Source organism: Lithobates pipiens, unplaced genomic scaffold (assembly GCF_037356315.1).
Source record: "Lithobates pipiens isolate NorthernLeopardFrog02 unplaced genomic scaffold, aLitPip1_a1.2 Scaffold_23, whole genome shotgun sequence".
Classification (NCBI taxonomy): Eukaryota; Metazoa; Chordata; class Amphibia; order Anura; family Ranidae; genus Lithobates; species Lithobates pipiens.
The window spans coordinates 21578785-21593747 of record NW_027507785.1 but is presented as its reverse complement, the minus strand read 5'-3'; the positions used below and the strand labels follow the sequence as shown (position 1 = coordinate 21593747).

Here is a 14963-nt window from a genome sequence, read left to right as displayed (position 1 = left end):
CAACGACTGGGCACAATTTTGAAGCGTGACATGTTGGGTATCAATTTACTTGGCTTAATATTTTTCACATTATATAAAAAAAGGGCTACCTTTTCCTACTGTTTTTATTTTTATAAGTCAAAGTGTATTTTTATTTCCCAAAAAAATTTGCGATTGTAACACCGCTGCACAAATACGGTGTGACGTAAAGTATTGCAACAACCGCCATTTTATTCTTTAGCGTGTCTAAAAAAATATAATATAATGTTTAGGTGTTCTAAGTAATTTTCTGGAAAAAAAAAAAAAAATGATTTTAACTTGTATACACCAAGTTTGAAAAATATAGGCCTGGTCCTTAAGAGGTTAAAGTGACAGCGTGCCCCTTAAGAAAAATGCAGTGGACTTTCTGGTCGTTGCAGTGTCAGCGCTTCCAATATAGCATTATCAGTTCTCTGACTAAAGGAAGGATAATCAAGCTTTTCCTGCACTGTTTTTCAGACATAAATCCGCAGAGAGATCGGTTAGTGAGAAAACCCGGATGGAAGCCATGGATCTCAGTGTTGACCGTCTCACGCTGCTGGGGCGGATGCATGCGGCTCGGGTCATTGTGGAATCCTTAAAGGTCAAACCAGAAACGACGTATGCCCCCCTGGGCAAAAGAGGCAGCAATGGAAAACCGCCAAGGGCAGCATCCTCTATCAAACGGTATGTAGTGATTGGAACAGATTGGTGGAAATGACCACCTTCAAACACTCAATCATCCTGGCCAATCTGCTGCAAGTTTAATAAAGAGTAAAAACCCACTTTTTATTTATTTTTTTGGAATGTTTAAAGTAGAAGTTCACCTTTTTGAATAAAATAAAAATGAATGCACATCTTTTTTGCAGGTAAAAAAATATGCATTTATTATTTTACTGGGAGCCTGCAAAGCAAGCATTGCACCTGCGATCAGCATATTGTGTCTCCTTGCATACTGTCAGTGTAAGCTGTGTGCTCCTGCCTTGTATAAGCAGGTAGTTACACAATTACAGGAAGAAACCATGAACTATCTAGAGCGGTCAACACCCTGGTAGTTCATTGAGAACTACAAGTTGACAGCTGCAAAAGATGCCGGTACTTGTAGTTCTCCCATTTATAAAACTCTGTGACTCAATGCTACGTCCGGGTGGACAGAGCCCTGCACAGCCACGATTTACCGTATTGGCGTATAACACGCACCCCAGGAAAAAAACACTTAGGAGGGAAGTTTAAGGAAACAAAAACTTACATTTAAATGCTCATCAATGCAACCTTGTCAGTGTCCGTTTTCAGGCTTGTCATTGCAGCCCTTTCAGTGTCATTTGTGTTTTAAAAATGGCGCTGCTGATATACAGAGCAGGATGTCCATGTGTATATCGGTGGCGCTCAGTAGCTTTTGGCCGCTCTCGGCAGCTTTTGGCATCTCACGCGGGACTGCAAGAGTGCCCGAAAGCTGCCGAGAGCGACCGATAGGCTCAAAATCAGCGGGGGATCGGCATATAAAACGCATCCACGATTTCCCCCTGATTTTAAGGGGGAAAAAGTGTGTGTTATACGCCAATAAATACGGTATTTTTTTTTTTTTTCTTTTTCATACATCATGGGACACAGAATCAGGCTAATATATTCATTGTAAGAAATAGAAAAAAACCTGTGCGATTATTTATATATATATATATATATATATATATATATATATATATATATATATATATATATATATATATATATATATATATATATATATATATATATATATATATATATATATATATATATATATATATATAATTTAAACACTCAAAAATACTCTAATGCTGCTCCCCTGAAAAAGAGAATACAATAGTACACGTCTCAATTCAGAATATAAGTAACGTGTAGGGGGCGCTAGTTAACAAGAAAAAATAATCGCCTACGTGAACAGTAGCCTCCTTATTAACAATCAATAATTTTGCCACTTAATACATAACATATGTACAACTAGTCATAGTACATTCACCGTCACTAATACAAATTACCCCCTGTGTACACTGCTATACACCATTTCACATGTATAGCAAACTTTGCATAAAAACAGGGATTTTTGGTTTACATGCATTGCAAAACATGTTTAAGCTGGCCAAAGCCATCAAAGTAATCCCTCGCTGACCAGTCCCTACTCAACTCTGCCGAATGCTACCTACTTACTTGCTTATACCATACTTCAGTGGATTTTGTGCCAATATGGGACAAATGAGATGCCGTTGCAGGAGAGCTACAGACAATGCAATAGAATTGAGATAGGTCTGCTCAAATCCACTTATGTGATTCCCACGGTACTTCTACACTTCACAGGCAGCATAGAGACACTACTAGTCACTTGTGCAGTTTTGCACTTACTGTGTCACGTTCTTGCTTCACTTTTTTTTGTTTTTTTAGGAGCATATGAGAAAGGGGGAGGAGCATACAAGAAGGGGGAGGAGCATATGAACACATCAAGGTTCATAGCTGGAGGTATAGGTCATGTTTAAGTTGTGAAAGGCAACCGTACAGCGTTAATCGCAGTGGAGCATGGTCCCAATTCATCTCCCAAGAGTCCACTGTCTGCATCCAGCATGGATTTTTTTTACTAGTAATGATGATCAGCAATTTTTAGTGTTACTGCGACATTGCGGTGGACAGATCGGAAACTTTTGACACTTTTTTTGGGACCATTGACATTTATTTAGCGATCAGTGCTAAAAAAAAAAAAATGCACTGATTACTGTATAAATTACACTGTCAGAGTGTGGTGATCAAGGTGTTAAATGTGTTTCCTGGGAGGTGTTTCTAACTGTGGGGGGGGACTAACTGGGAGTACAGAGATCGCTGTTCCTAATACACTAGAAACAGATGATCACACTGTACTCCCCTGTCAGAACGAGGATCTGTTTGTTTACGTTGACAGATTCCCGTTCTGGCTCTCTGTGGATCGATCGCCGGCGGACATCGCAGCCGCCGGGCCACGTGCATCAGCTCCCCCACCATGCAGTGGGCACACGCACCTGCTATGCCTGTAAAATGGACAGACGTACAGCTACAGCGATTTGCGGGAACGAGCCGACCTGCTGCAGTATAATGACAGCGGCTGGTCGGCAAGTGTTTAAGCAAAACTGGCTTGCTGGATAATTCTGTGGTGGGCCCTTGCTTTCTTATACAATACAGCTGCCATAGGCTGTAGTTGACAGCTCACTAGGCTCTAATTGCCAAAGCCTGTCCTGCACTTCTGTGTTTACGTGCCACCCACGTCCATAACTTTTTAGAGACCTGCCAGATGTCAGACATTTTCAGTCTTCCGACTATCACCCCATGCCCACCTGTGGTTGCTGAGGTCATTATGTGAACAAGCCCACCAACCTACCCTCTGCTTTCTCTTAGCGGAATGCCAACTACAGTAGGTAGGAATGTAAAGTCCCTGCATTTCTGATGGTGCCGGAATTGGGACTGATCTGAGATCGTGGTGCCCCTATTCACTGACACAGTGCTTGTAAATTGACCCTTAAAGCTGAAAATCTTTTCGGCCTTACTAATACCCAGTTCTTAATAGTGATGACTTTTTTTCTCTATTCTCTGTTGGCAGAACATACTTTGTGGAGTTCCAATTTCCAGTCTCCTCCAAAAACAAAGCGGGAGAGGTGTCTGTGGCCGCTGAGATCACTCGACTGGTGTCCAGCAAGACTGTAAATGGAGGTGAGTGCTCACTAGCGGAGATCGGTTCTCTGTATTATAATGTTTGTGTCTTCATCTCAGTTGATTGTTTTAAGTGAGCCTGTCCGGGTCCCCACAGCATTTATGAAAAAAAATTGAGTTCTGCTCCCCTGGCCTTTTAAAGAAACAGAATGTAGGAAGTTGATTGGATGCTTCCATTGGTGTGTAGATATGGCAGGAAGGGACAGGGCTCACATAGCGGGAAGTTTACGCCTGTATTCATTGACCCAGCTGGGTTAAGAGAATCTTCCTGAGTGCACAGGAAAGATTTTTTGGAGCTATTTATATATAAATCATGCTGAGAAACATTAAGTGATCACTTCTCAACCTAGAACCCCTCTTGATCTTGGAGCAATACAGTAGAAACGTTATTCAGATTTGGTTGATGCATCTTCTGCTATTTACCAGGTCTTCCATATCGGTCCCAATAGGTTTCCCATGATGGAGGATTCCCTTGGGGACATGGTCCCTTTCCATGTTTTCGCATGACAAGGGAAACCCCATTAAACAATCACATGACGTGCCCTCCACAGAATGACCTTCTCTGTCCAATGGCTGACTCCCTTTTTTCCTAAATGGAAAGATTTTGTTGGTTTTAGATTCCCCATATCATACATGGATACTTAGAGCTTCCTGAGCACACACCGGTTTATTTCACTTCTCGTTAAAAGATAAGTTCACTTTATAAAAATAAATAAATGCACTTTTTTTTTGCAGGAAAAAATAAGTGCATTTTTTTATTTTATTTTTTTGCAGTAGCCTGTAAAGCATTGCACCAGCGATCAGCAAATTGCTAGTGCCATGCAAGACTCTTGCAGATCTGTCAGTATATTGGCATGCCTGTACCTCGTACGAGAAAGCCGATACATTCTGACAGGAAGGTTCGATGAATTACCACAGTGCTCACAGCACACTGGTAGTTCTTTGAAAACTACAAGCTGACAGCCACAAAGGTTGTCGGGATTGTAGTTTTCCATTCATGGGACACTGTGTATAGGTGACACGAACGGGCGGGTGGGGCCCCGCTTGGCCATGTTTGTTTTAAAATTTGATGGCTAACTGGGAGGGAAAAGATCCCCAATAGCTGTCAGATCAGGAAGTAGGGCCAGGGCCGGTCCGTTCGTAACATGTTGCACCCTTTATATGGGTGTAACATGTTACGAAATGGTGAGCTTATCCTTTTAAGTCCAGCCTTTCATGTAGACTATTACAAATAAGTTTTCAATATTCATATATGTTCATAAATATAGTTAAGATTTTATTGATATAGGTCAAGTATGCAACAGCAGGATTGCTGTAAGACCCCTTTGACATTGAGGCCGCATTAGCGCTAAAGTGGCGCTCGTTTTAGCAGCACTTTTAGCCCTGTTTAAGCAGCGCTTCTCGGCCGCTAGCGGGGCGGGTTTAAAGTGTCTGTGTTGCGGCGCTTCCGAATCGCTTTCCAGGCGGGCATTTTGGGAGTGCTGTTTACAGCGTTCCCAAATTGCCCCAAAGATGCTGCTTGCAGCACTTTTCCCAACGTTCCACAAGAACACCGCCCCAATGTGAAAAGGCTGCCTTAGTGTGAAAGGGTCTTGCATAGCCACATCCAGAAGAAGGAAAAAAAAAACCTTATGAAGCATAACCCAATTTGCTACAATGAGAGAGAAATTCCTTCCTGATCTCTGGCGGTGATTGGATAGCTCCCTAAAACATTACCCTAAAAAATTTTTAGCTCCTATCTGTGAATGTCCAGATCGAGAGGAATGTAAAATAGTAAAGGACACAGGGATAAAGTAAATCCTAGACTTGTGGGTTATATGCAAGTGCCTACAAGATTTAGTACGTGTATAATTTCCCTTCAAATGGTTTTTAATTAAACTATTTTTTGCAGTAATAGGTGTGCTTGTTGGGTACACTGTATTAATTGTGTGTGGCCTTTGCTACATACAGTAAACAGCACTGTGTTCCGGCAGTGGGATGGGAACTTCCTGTTCAACTCCCAGGACAAAATTGTTGGCTGAGTGCTGCTCAGCCATTCACAGGTAAATTTGTATTTTATGAATGAATACAAAGCTTTTTCAAGTTTTCTGAGGAGGAGGATGTGACATCATCAATATATCTCTCCACCTTAGAGAGTCTTAAATCTTCAGGTTATACTGCCACCCAAGGCTCAACAAACCCCAGGTTGTTGTGGCGAGTGGAAAATGCAGCCTGGCGCCTGGGCTGTTGTCAGCCCCAGTGGCTAGTGTGAGGGGGCGAAGCCGGCCGGCAGGTGTCCTGAACCTTTTCTGTTGCTGGGAGTGGGAAGCGGCGGGACTGTGAAGGACGGGTTAGTAGGGGAGCTGTAAGGTAGTTTGGGGTGGGTCGGAGGAGGAGTGGAGCTGACTGGGAGCAGGGTGGAGCCGCTTGCATGAAGCGTTTCCTGTGTGTCGCTCTCCTCCCTTCCGCTGGGGGAACCTGCAGCAGAAACTGGTGGCTCTGAACGGGCACGGCAATGAATGGCCCCAAGCCAGACACCACCTCGTAGGGGATCCCCCTGGACTGGCTCTGACTGAGTCTGGTCAGAGCAGCCTGACAGCCGGTGTGACCAGCTATCACTGCCCATCAATGCTACCTCATCAGTGGCCCGTCAGTGCAGCCTCATCATGGCAAATTAATGAAGAAAAAAAATTACTTCCAAAATTGTATACGTTATTTTTTATTTTTTTCCTCAAAATTTTCGATCTTTTTTCATGTACTTACCAAATAATAAAAACCCCAGCTTTGATTTAAATACCACCAGAAGAAAGCTTTATCTGTCTCAAGAAAAAGCTTAAAATGTCATATGGGTAAAGCATCGCATGGCCGCGTAATTATCATTGTGACAGCTATGAAAGCTAAAAATTGACCTGGGCAGGAAGGGGGTGCAAGTGCCTAGTAGGCAAAAGGTAAAAAAAGAAACTGGCTTCTAATTTTTTTATTTTTTTTTTGATGGCTCCTAGATTCATAGCAAATTTGTTAAAACCGTGCTGCCACCTACAGGAGGATTGGACACTGGCATACAAAAAACTGTAGTCCAGCCCGGGGTATAATCCCTCCTTCTACCTGCATGTTTGAACAAATGAATGGGGTGGGCAACTTTATGGCAAATGAGATTTAATGTAGAAAAATGTAAAATAATGCATTTGGGTGGCAAAAATATGAATGCAATCTATGCACTGGGGGGAGAACCTCTGGGGGAATCTAGGATGGACAAGGACCTGGGGGTCCTAGTAGATGATAGGCTCAGCAATGGTATGCAATGCCAAGCTGCTGCTAACAAGGCAAACAGAATATTGGCATTAAAAAGGGGATCCACTTCAGAGATAAAATGATGATTCTCCCGCTCTATAAGACTCTTGTCCAGCCGCACCTGGTGTATGCTGTCCAGTTCTGGGCACCAGTCCTCAGGAAGGATGTACTGGAACTGGAGGAGTACAGAGAAGGGCCACAAATCTAATAAAGGGTCTGGAGGATATCAGTTATGAGGAAAGGTTGCGATCACTGAACTTATTCTCTCTGGAGAAGAGACGCTCAAGAAGTGATATGATTTCAATGTACAAATACCGTACATTTCCGTGAAAGAAAATATAATAAGACTTCATTAAATTGGAACAAGAGCGGTTTAACCTTAAACGACGTAGAGGGTTCTTTACTGTAAGCAGCAAGGATGTGGAATTCCCTTTCACAGGTGATGGTTTCAGCGGGGGGGGGGAGAGATTATCGATAGTGTTTTTTGTTTTGTTTTTGTTATTTTTTTTTTTTTTATGATTAGATAAGCACCTGAACAACCACAACATACAGGGATATACTATGTAATACTGATATAAAATCACACACATAGGTTGGACTTGTATCTTTTTTTCAACCTCACCTACTATGTTACTATATGTAACTAATGGGATTTCCTCTGGGCTGGGTGATGTGAGGAAGAAGCATCTCCCTGCTGCTGTTCCTGCTGCACAGGGCCATGTGGAACTTTGGTCTGTTACTGCTGCCCGCCTACAGTAACTCTGGCCGCTGTTGGAAGCCCTACCTTTTGGTCATGACTAGTTACCCGCTACCAGCTGCCCAGGTTTTGTGAGACGCAGGGTTGGGCAGTCCCGCTGTGCCGATTTTCCCTCAGCACATTCCTCAGTAATGTGTCCTGGACCTCATCCTGATAGGAGCCATGTTTGTAGCCTGGAATTGTTACAGTCACTCTAAGGTGTACATTGAAGTCTCTCCGCTCTTTGGAATCTTTCTTTTGGCAGTAAGGTGCAGTTGGGTTCTGAGACGTTTTTCTTCAGTCATGCAGGAATTAAAGTATAACTAAGGATTAAACTTTTTCTTTTCTTCTTTTTTTTTTTTTTTTTTTTAAAGTTTTGGATAGCGTGTAAATGGATTAGAACATGTCAGTTTTTATTGCTGCCTGCTCCCCCATTAAGGAGATTCACCCTCTCTATTTGTCCTATTTACCATTATCATTGAAAGTAAAGGGAAATCCCAAATTATGGGTTAGCCCTAGACAAATAATAGAGGGGAAATCTTTCAATGGAGACACTAGTCCCGATGACCGGGGTGGGGGTTCCAATGGATTCCCTTAATTTTCAGGAATTTCCTGTCACTTGCAGTTTGGTTATGGGGCAGGAAATGAAGGGAAATTTCCACAATGGGACACAGATGGCAAAGAATAAACTGACAGAGGTTATAACCCTCCCTTTTACTATCCGACATGGGGGGGGGGGGGTTGCCTGTAGTTCTACTTTAACCGCTTCAGCGCTAAAAGCTGAAAATCGGTTTGGGCAGGAAGGGGGTTTAAGTGCCCAGTAAGCAAGTGGTTAAAAGAGGTGTGGATTTTTTTTTTTGTTTGTTTTTTTTTTCACCTATTTTATACTTACCTTGGTGAATGCTGCATCTGTCCCCCGCCTCCTCTTCACTGAGAACTGAGCCGCGAACGCTGCCGATTGCTCGGTTCTCTTGCCTCCCCTTCAGTCAGCATCTCTCTTGCTCTGCTCCTCCATGCTCATTGGAGTGTTGAGCTGTGGAGGGGTGGGGATCGGCCATCAGTCCAGGCACCTGGCAGATCCAGACTTCCTAAGATGGGATGAGGCGCTGCCTGGACTGATTGCAGTGACGCCAGCGGAGAGGGCACTTCAGACCGCTCTCCGCTGAAAACGAGTCACAGGAAATCACGGTCACAGGAGAAGCCCAGCCTAAAATGCAGAGGCTGGGCTTCTCCTTTTTTTAAGTGCACAATTCATAGGGCTTTTGAAAGAAAAACATTTCTTCGGTTCAACTCTGCAAATTGCATTGAAGAACGCTAGTGGAGGCAAGAAAACTCGCATTCCGCAACAAAAGGAGCAGACCAAAAAAGGTACAGGGACGCACTGGAAACCCAGCAATAGCACAATGGCCGTGAAGGTTACCAGGCTGTCCGCTCACCAATTACCAACAGTACAAACAGATGGCAACCGCCCCAGCCTATAACTGGCCTTTACAGCAAGGAGCACATGGAAAGGGCCAGGCATTTAAAAAAAAAAAACACGACAAGCTATAATTCCCAGCTCACTTGCCAGCTTGCAACAAACCGAGTTGACTTCCATTTCCATAATTATCTTATAAAAACAAAACAAAAAAAAACATAGTAAAGACAATAGATACATATCATTACAATGTAGATGTAAACAATATATAATATTTCTAATTTACTCTATCATGGAAGTGACGTTTTTCATATACAGGGTTCTTTATTTGCTAAATGTTGCGCTATTCCACGTGAAATTTGTTTTTATTTTTCAGGCATCCAATGCAGGTCTGAGTATTCTACCAAATTATCATTTACTGACTCGTTTAATGATGGACGTTTTTTTTCCCCCCCTCTTACAGTCGTGAAGTTTCAGCAGCGATTTGTGTTCCCCGTCTTGTTCAGCGGTCATATGATCAAACATTGGTGGAGCACCGACCTAACCTTTAAAGTCTTCCTGAGGAAAGGAACCCAGCAAAAGGTACAAGTCCACCTTAAAGGAAAGAGCTCCGCACTGGCCAAAAAATATCAACTGTATAAAATCACTGCAAGAGCCAGTAGGTACTTTAAGGACCAGTTTTTCTATATCAAAAACGCATGGAAAGTAGGTTATATGGTTTTCAATGGCATAGTTCATACCAGTGCTTGCAGGTTCAGTGCATTCCAATTCCAGAAAAAAAGTAGAACATGGTGCATTTTTCCTGGACTGGAGCGCTGTAAAATGCACTGGAACACATCTGTCCTTATTTACCCGCTTCCCAACCGCCTTACACAGATATGCAGCAGCAGAAGGGCACGTACACGCAGAATCGCGTTTCCCTTTAAGAGGCGGCTTGTGGGCATGCGAGCGCCCGCCAGGAGCTCCAGGATTGCGATTGTGGGTCCCGTGGACTCTCTGTCCACGGAGATACCCGCGGTCGTCTCACGGAGAGGAGGAACGGGGCAATGCTAATGTAAACAAGCATTTCCCCGTTCTGCCTAATGACACTGACCGCAACTCCCTGTAATCGGGAGCGGTGATCAGCGTTGTCACACAGCCCCCCCAGTTTAGAATCACTCCCTAGGACACACTTAACCCCTACAGCGCCACCTAGTGGTTAACCCATTCACTGCCAATCACATTTACACAGCAATAAATGCATTTTTAATTGCACTGATTGCTGTATAAATGTGAGTGGTCCCAAAATTGTGCCAAACATATACGATGTGTCCGCCATAATGTCGCAGTCCCGATTAAAAATCTCTGATCGCCCCTATTGCTAGTAAAAAAAATAAAATAAAAAATTGATCATAAAAATGCCATAAAACTATCCTCTATGTTGCGCAAACCAATCAATAAACACTTACTGGGATTCATTTTTTTTTTTTTTTTTACCAAAAATATGTAGAAGAATACATATCGGCCTAAACTGAGGAAAAAACTTTTTTTTAGCTATTTTATGGGGATATTTATTATAGCAAAAAATTATAAATTATAAAAAAAACTAAAAAACACAGATGATCAAATACCACCAAAAGAAAGCTTTATTTGTGGGGAAAAAAGGAAATCAATTTTGTTTGGGAGCCACGTCACACAACATCGCAATTGTCAGTTAAAGCGACGCAATGCCGAATCGCAAAAAGTGCTCTGGTCTTTGGCCAGCTAAATGGTCCAGGGCTTAAGTGGTTAAGGTTAAGAAAAAAGAGGGGGGGGGGATTCACTGGACTGCATCAAAAACGCACTGAAACACGTCAAAAACACGCATGCAGAAAAGCATCTGGAATGCAACCAGACTTCATTTTATGGTGTGAACTGGCCTTAAATTACTTTTCCATATTTCCATTTTGATCTGTAGACACTGCAATGTTTTTTTTTTTTTTTTTTTTCTTCTAAAACTGCCAAAAAAATAAATAAAAAAAATAAAAAACAGAAGTTGTGGAAACTATTTAGGCAACAATTGCTATGTGTTTAATTAAAATATATTTAAGACTTGAACCTTCATTAAAATACTAATGTGTTGATACTTGGTACCTTCTGGGCTTACCTTTCTACTTCCCCTTCTTTCCCCAGTACATGTTTTTGGGGATGTTTAGTAGATGACCTAATAATGCAGATTTGGTGGGTCGTGTCCCCAAATAACCTGCCTCTGGCCCGGGGGCATTGCCTTTTTGGCACCTTGCTTCTCAAAGGTTCATGGGTCGCATTATTGCAGCTGTGTGTCGGGAGCGTAGTAAAAAAAAAATCAACTAAAACTACTCCTATTCTTATTGCTGCGAGATAAACCATAGCAAGAGCCTGGGAAAAAAGTGTTCCCTTTTCAAGAACTGAAAATGAGAGTTGAAGGATTTGTGTTTACTGAATACCAATATTGCGCAGGCTATACCGTCTATAAAATTAAAGTTCTAATAAAAGATCTACCTACAAATAAAAAAAAGTAAATGCTCACCTCTAGTACTGCCTAATGCAAAGATATTGTCCCATGAAATCTCTTCAGCGATGGACATTTCCAAGTATGTCAGTTTCCCTGTCCCCGTCTCAGTTCCTCCTGCCTAATGTCACTGCTGTGTCCTGTATAAAGCTCCAGTTAGGAAATGTTCAGCAAGATGGATGCAGTCTGCACAGGGGACAGCGCGGGCTTCCTTTGCAGGTAAGTGTCATAGAATAGGCTAGTATGTGACACATGTGAAAACGAACACAACGTTTCTCCCAGGCTTCTTAGCTAGCCAGCAAAAGAAAATGAATAAAAAGATATAGTCAACATTTGCAAGAAATATATGGTGTTTCCATGAGTATCCATAAAGTGGGTTGTTGACATGGTGTGGACACTATGTTTAGATTTGTATTGCTACATACCGGTACATGTTTTTAAAGTGATTGTAAACCCTTACAAACCACTTTGACCTACAGGTAAGCCTAGATTAAGGCTTACTTGTAGGTCCAAGAAATATCTCCTAAACCTACACGGTTTAGCAGATATTTACTAAAAGACAGTCACATCTGTCTACGGCTCATGTGTCGTAGACAGCGGCGTGCAGGCGCACTATCGCCGTTAGCGGCATGCTGCTGCTAACGGCGATATGCCGTTAGTGGCGGCTCCCGTGCGCATGCGCGGAAGTGACGTCATCGCTGCTCCGGCACTGTGAGTGGCCGGAGCAGCGAATACCCGGAAGGAAGATGGACGCTCTGGACTACAGGGGACAGCGGTAACATCGCTGGCTCCTGTGTCAGTTAAGTGACACATAATGGGCTATTATGCGATGCATAGTAGTCCATTATGCTTTACCTTTGCAGGGAGACAAAGAGGAAGTGAACCCATCAGTGTTTACTTCCTCTTTAAGTGAGCACTGCTGTACCAGAATTCTGTGCAGTAATGTGTGACATAGGCCTCTGGAATGTGATTTGAACTTGTTTGTCGGTTCTCAAAATCTTTCTGATTTAAAAATAAGTAAATGCATTACAAACAGAAGTTTTAGTTTGCAAAAATACACTATATTGGGGAGCCTGCCTTTACACGCACATGAACTCTAATGGCATCCCAGTCTTAGTCCGTAGGGTTCAATATTGCGTTGGCCCACCCTTTGCAGCTATAACAGCTTCAACTCTTCTGGGAAGGCCGTCCACAAGGTTTAGGAGTGTGTCTATGGCAATATTTGATGATTCTTCCAGAAGAGCATTTGTTAGGTCAGGCACTGATGTTAATTCATCCCAAAGGTGTTCTATCGAGTGGAGGTGCAGGCCAATAAAGTTCCTCCACCCCAAACTCGCTCATCCATGTCTTTATGGACCTTGCTTTGTGCACTGGTGTGCATCATGTTGGAACAGGAAGGGGCCATCCCCAAACTGTTCCCACAAACTTCTGTACACTGTGTTGGCCACGCTCTGTCATACGTGGCCAACCACTTCATGGCCGTGTTGCTGTTGTTCTCAGTTGCTTACACTTTGTTATAATACCACTAACAGTTGACCGTGGAAAATTTATTAGCAAGGAAGTTTCACAGATGGACTTATTGCATGGGTGGCAGCCTATCACGGTACCACGCTTGAATTCACTTTTTAGAAACAGTCTGCATGCCTAGGTGTTCAATTTTATACACCTGTGACCATGGAGGTGATTGGAACACCTGAATTCAGTAATTTGGAGGGGTGTCCCAATACTTTTGGCAATATAAAGTGTATGTGGAAGCTGCACTGCCTAATTCTAGTCTTTAAAATCCTGAAAGTTGGAGCATTATACATATAGCAATTGGTTAAATAAGGGGTATGTATGCCTAGTGGCAGGCACAGGTACAGACCAGAAGTCCAACAAAGCACCATGGCAGCAGAAGGTATCCCAACAAGTCCCCACGCCAAGCAAAATGACAACCACCCTAAAGGGCCTGTTCACATATAGTGTGATGACCAGCGTGAAAGAACGCCAGCCACTGCTGGGACACACAGCAAAAATAGTTTTCTATGTGTCCTATTTAAATCCACAATACAACTCGGAGCTGCACTGATCTGTGATAGAATGAATACAGACATGCTGCATTTTATTGCAGTGTACAGGATGGGGGATCACATGTCATTGAACACCAGCGTAACGTACCGCGCCGCTCTACAATGACATGAATGAACTGTCATTTTGTTAACTTCAAGTAAAGGTGTCCGTCGAGGTCTCTCCCAAGCTGTCGGACAGACTCACTCACCTTTACATACTACACCGCTCCTATGTCACCCCCACCCGGCTAGCAAAATATAAACCCGATTTTGACCCTGTGTGCCCTAGATGTGGCGACGCGGCTAGCACTTATTATCATCTTATCTGGACCTGCCCCCCCATACAGCGGTACTGGGCACAAATAATTCAATTTCTTCACGATCACATGGGCTCCCCCCTCACTCTATGCCCTCGCCAATGTATTCTTGGCCTTCTCCCTACCCGCGAAGAGAGCAAATATCTTAGGATATTTCTTCAAGAGGTTCTCTTCACTGCTAGGATGCAAATAGCTCAACTATGGCTCCAACCCCAATCCCCAACGATTCAGCAGTGGAAGAGTGCCATCAACCGAACTATACCATACAAAAAAATCATCTATTCTAATCGTGGGTGCCCACAGAAATTTCACAAGATCTGGGATAGGTGGTTAGAGAGTTCCCTCAGCTGTGTGTGATGGGATGGCGGGGATGTGGGAAGGGGGTGGACTGTCACCCCTCGGGGTATCCTTCTGGGGGACTTGCGGGGTTCACTTGTATACTGCTTATGGATATTGTACCTTGTACACTGTGTCTTCTCTCTTATTATGTCAGACATGGACTATGTGCTCCTCCCTGATGTTTGGTGCCTGTTGCACCTGTTCTCGACTGTGTATCCTTATGTCTACTCCTTTTTTTTTGAATGCTCAATAAACTTTGACTTGGTTAAAACTTCAAGTAAAGGTTAGTCGAAAAAAAAAAAAACGATGTAAAGCGCTAAAATGTGCATTACACTGCCGCTAAACAGCTGCCAGACGCTAAGCCGCCGCAGAGTGAACGGGCCCGGGCTTATAACTAGCTATTAGAGGAGGGTGCATATGGAAGGACTTTTCACAAAACAAACCGGATAAAAGTTTTCCCTCTGGGGTGGTTGCCATTTTGTTTTAGGTTGTGTAATCTGATCTCTTCTGCTAGTTCAAGTCTATTAACATGATAAATCTAGAAGCTATGTTTTTTACTTGAATTTGCCATATGATAACTGCAAGTGATAAATATGACCTATTCATGTGCGACATATTGTAT

General features: G+C 42.9%; 1 protein-coding gene across 2 annotated transcripts in view; it reads left to right on the top strand.

Annotated features, from left to right (window-relative positions):
• C2CD3 (C2 domain containing 3 centriole elongation regulator) overlaps window positions 1–14963 on the top strand; it is a 227225-nt gene that overhangs the window by 82589 nt on the left and 129673 nt on the right. For both annotated transcript variants that reach the window (XM_077451274.1, XM_077451275.1), the window contains 3 exons: window positions 478–684; window positions 3596–3705; window positions 9592–9710. In XM_077451274.1, coding sequence (XP_077307400.1) covers window positions 478–684; window positions 3596–3705; window positions 9592–9710 — 436 coding nt within the window. The remainder of the gene's footprint in view (window positions 1–477; window positions 685–3595; window positions 3706–9591; window positions 9711–14963) is intronic.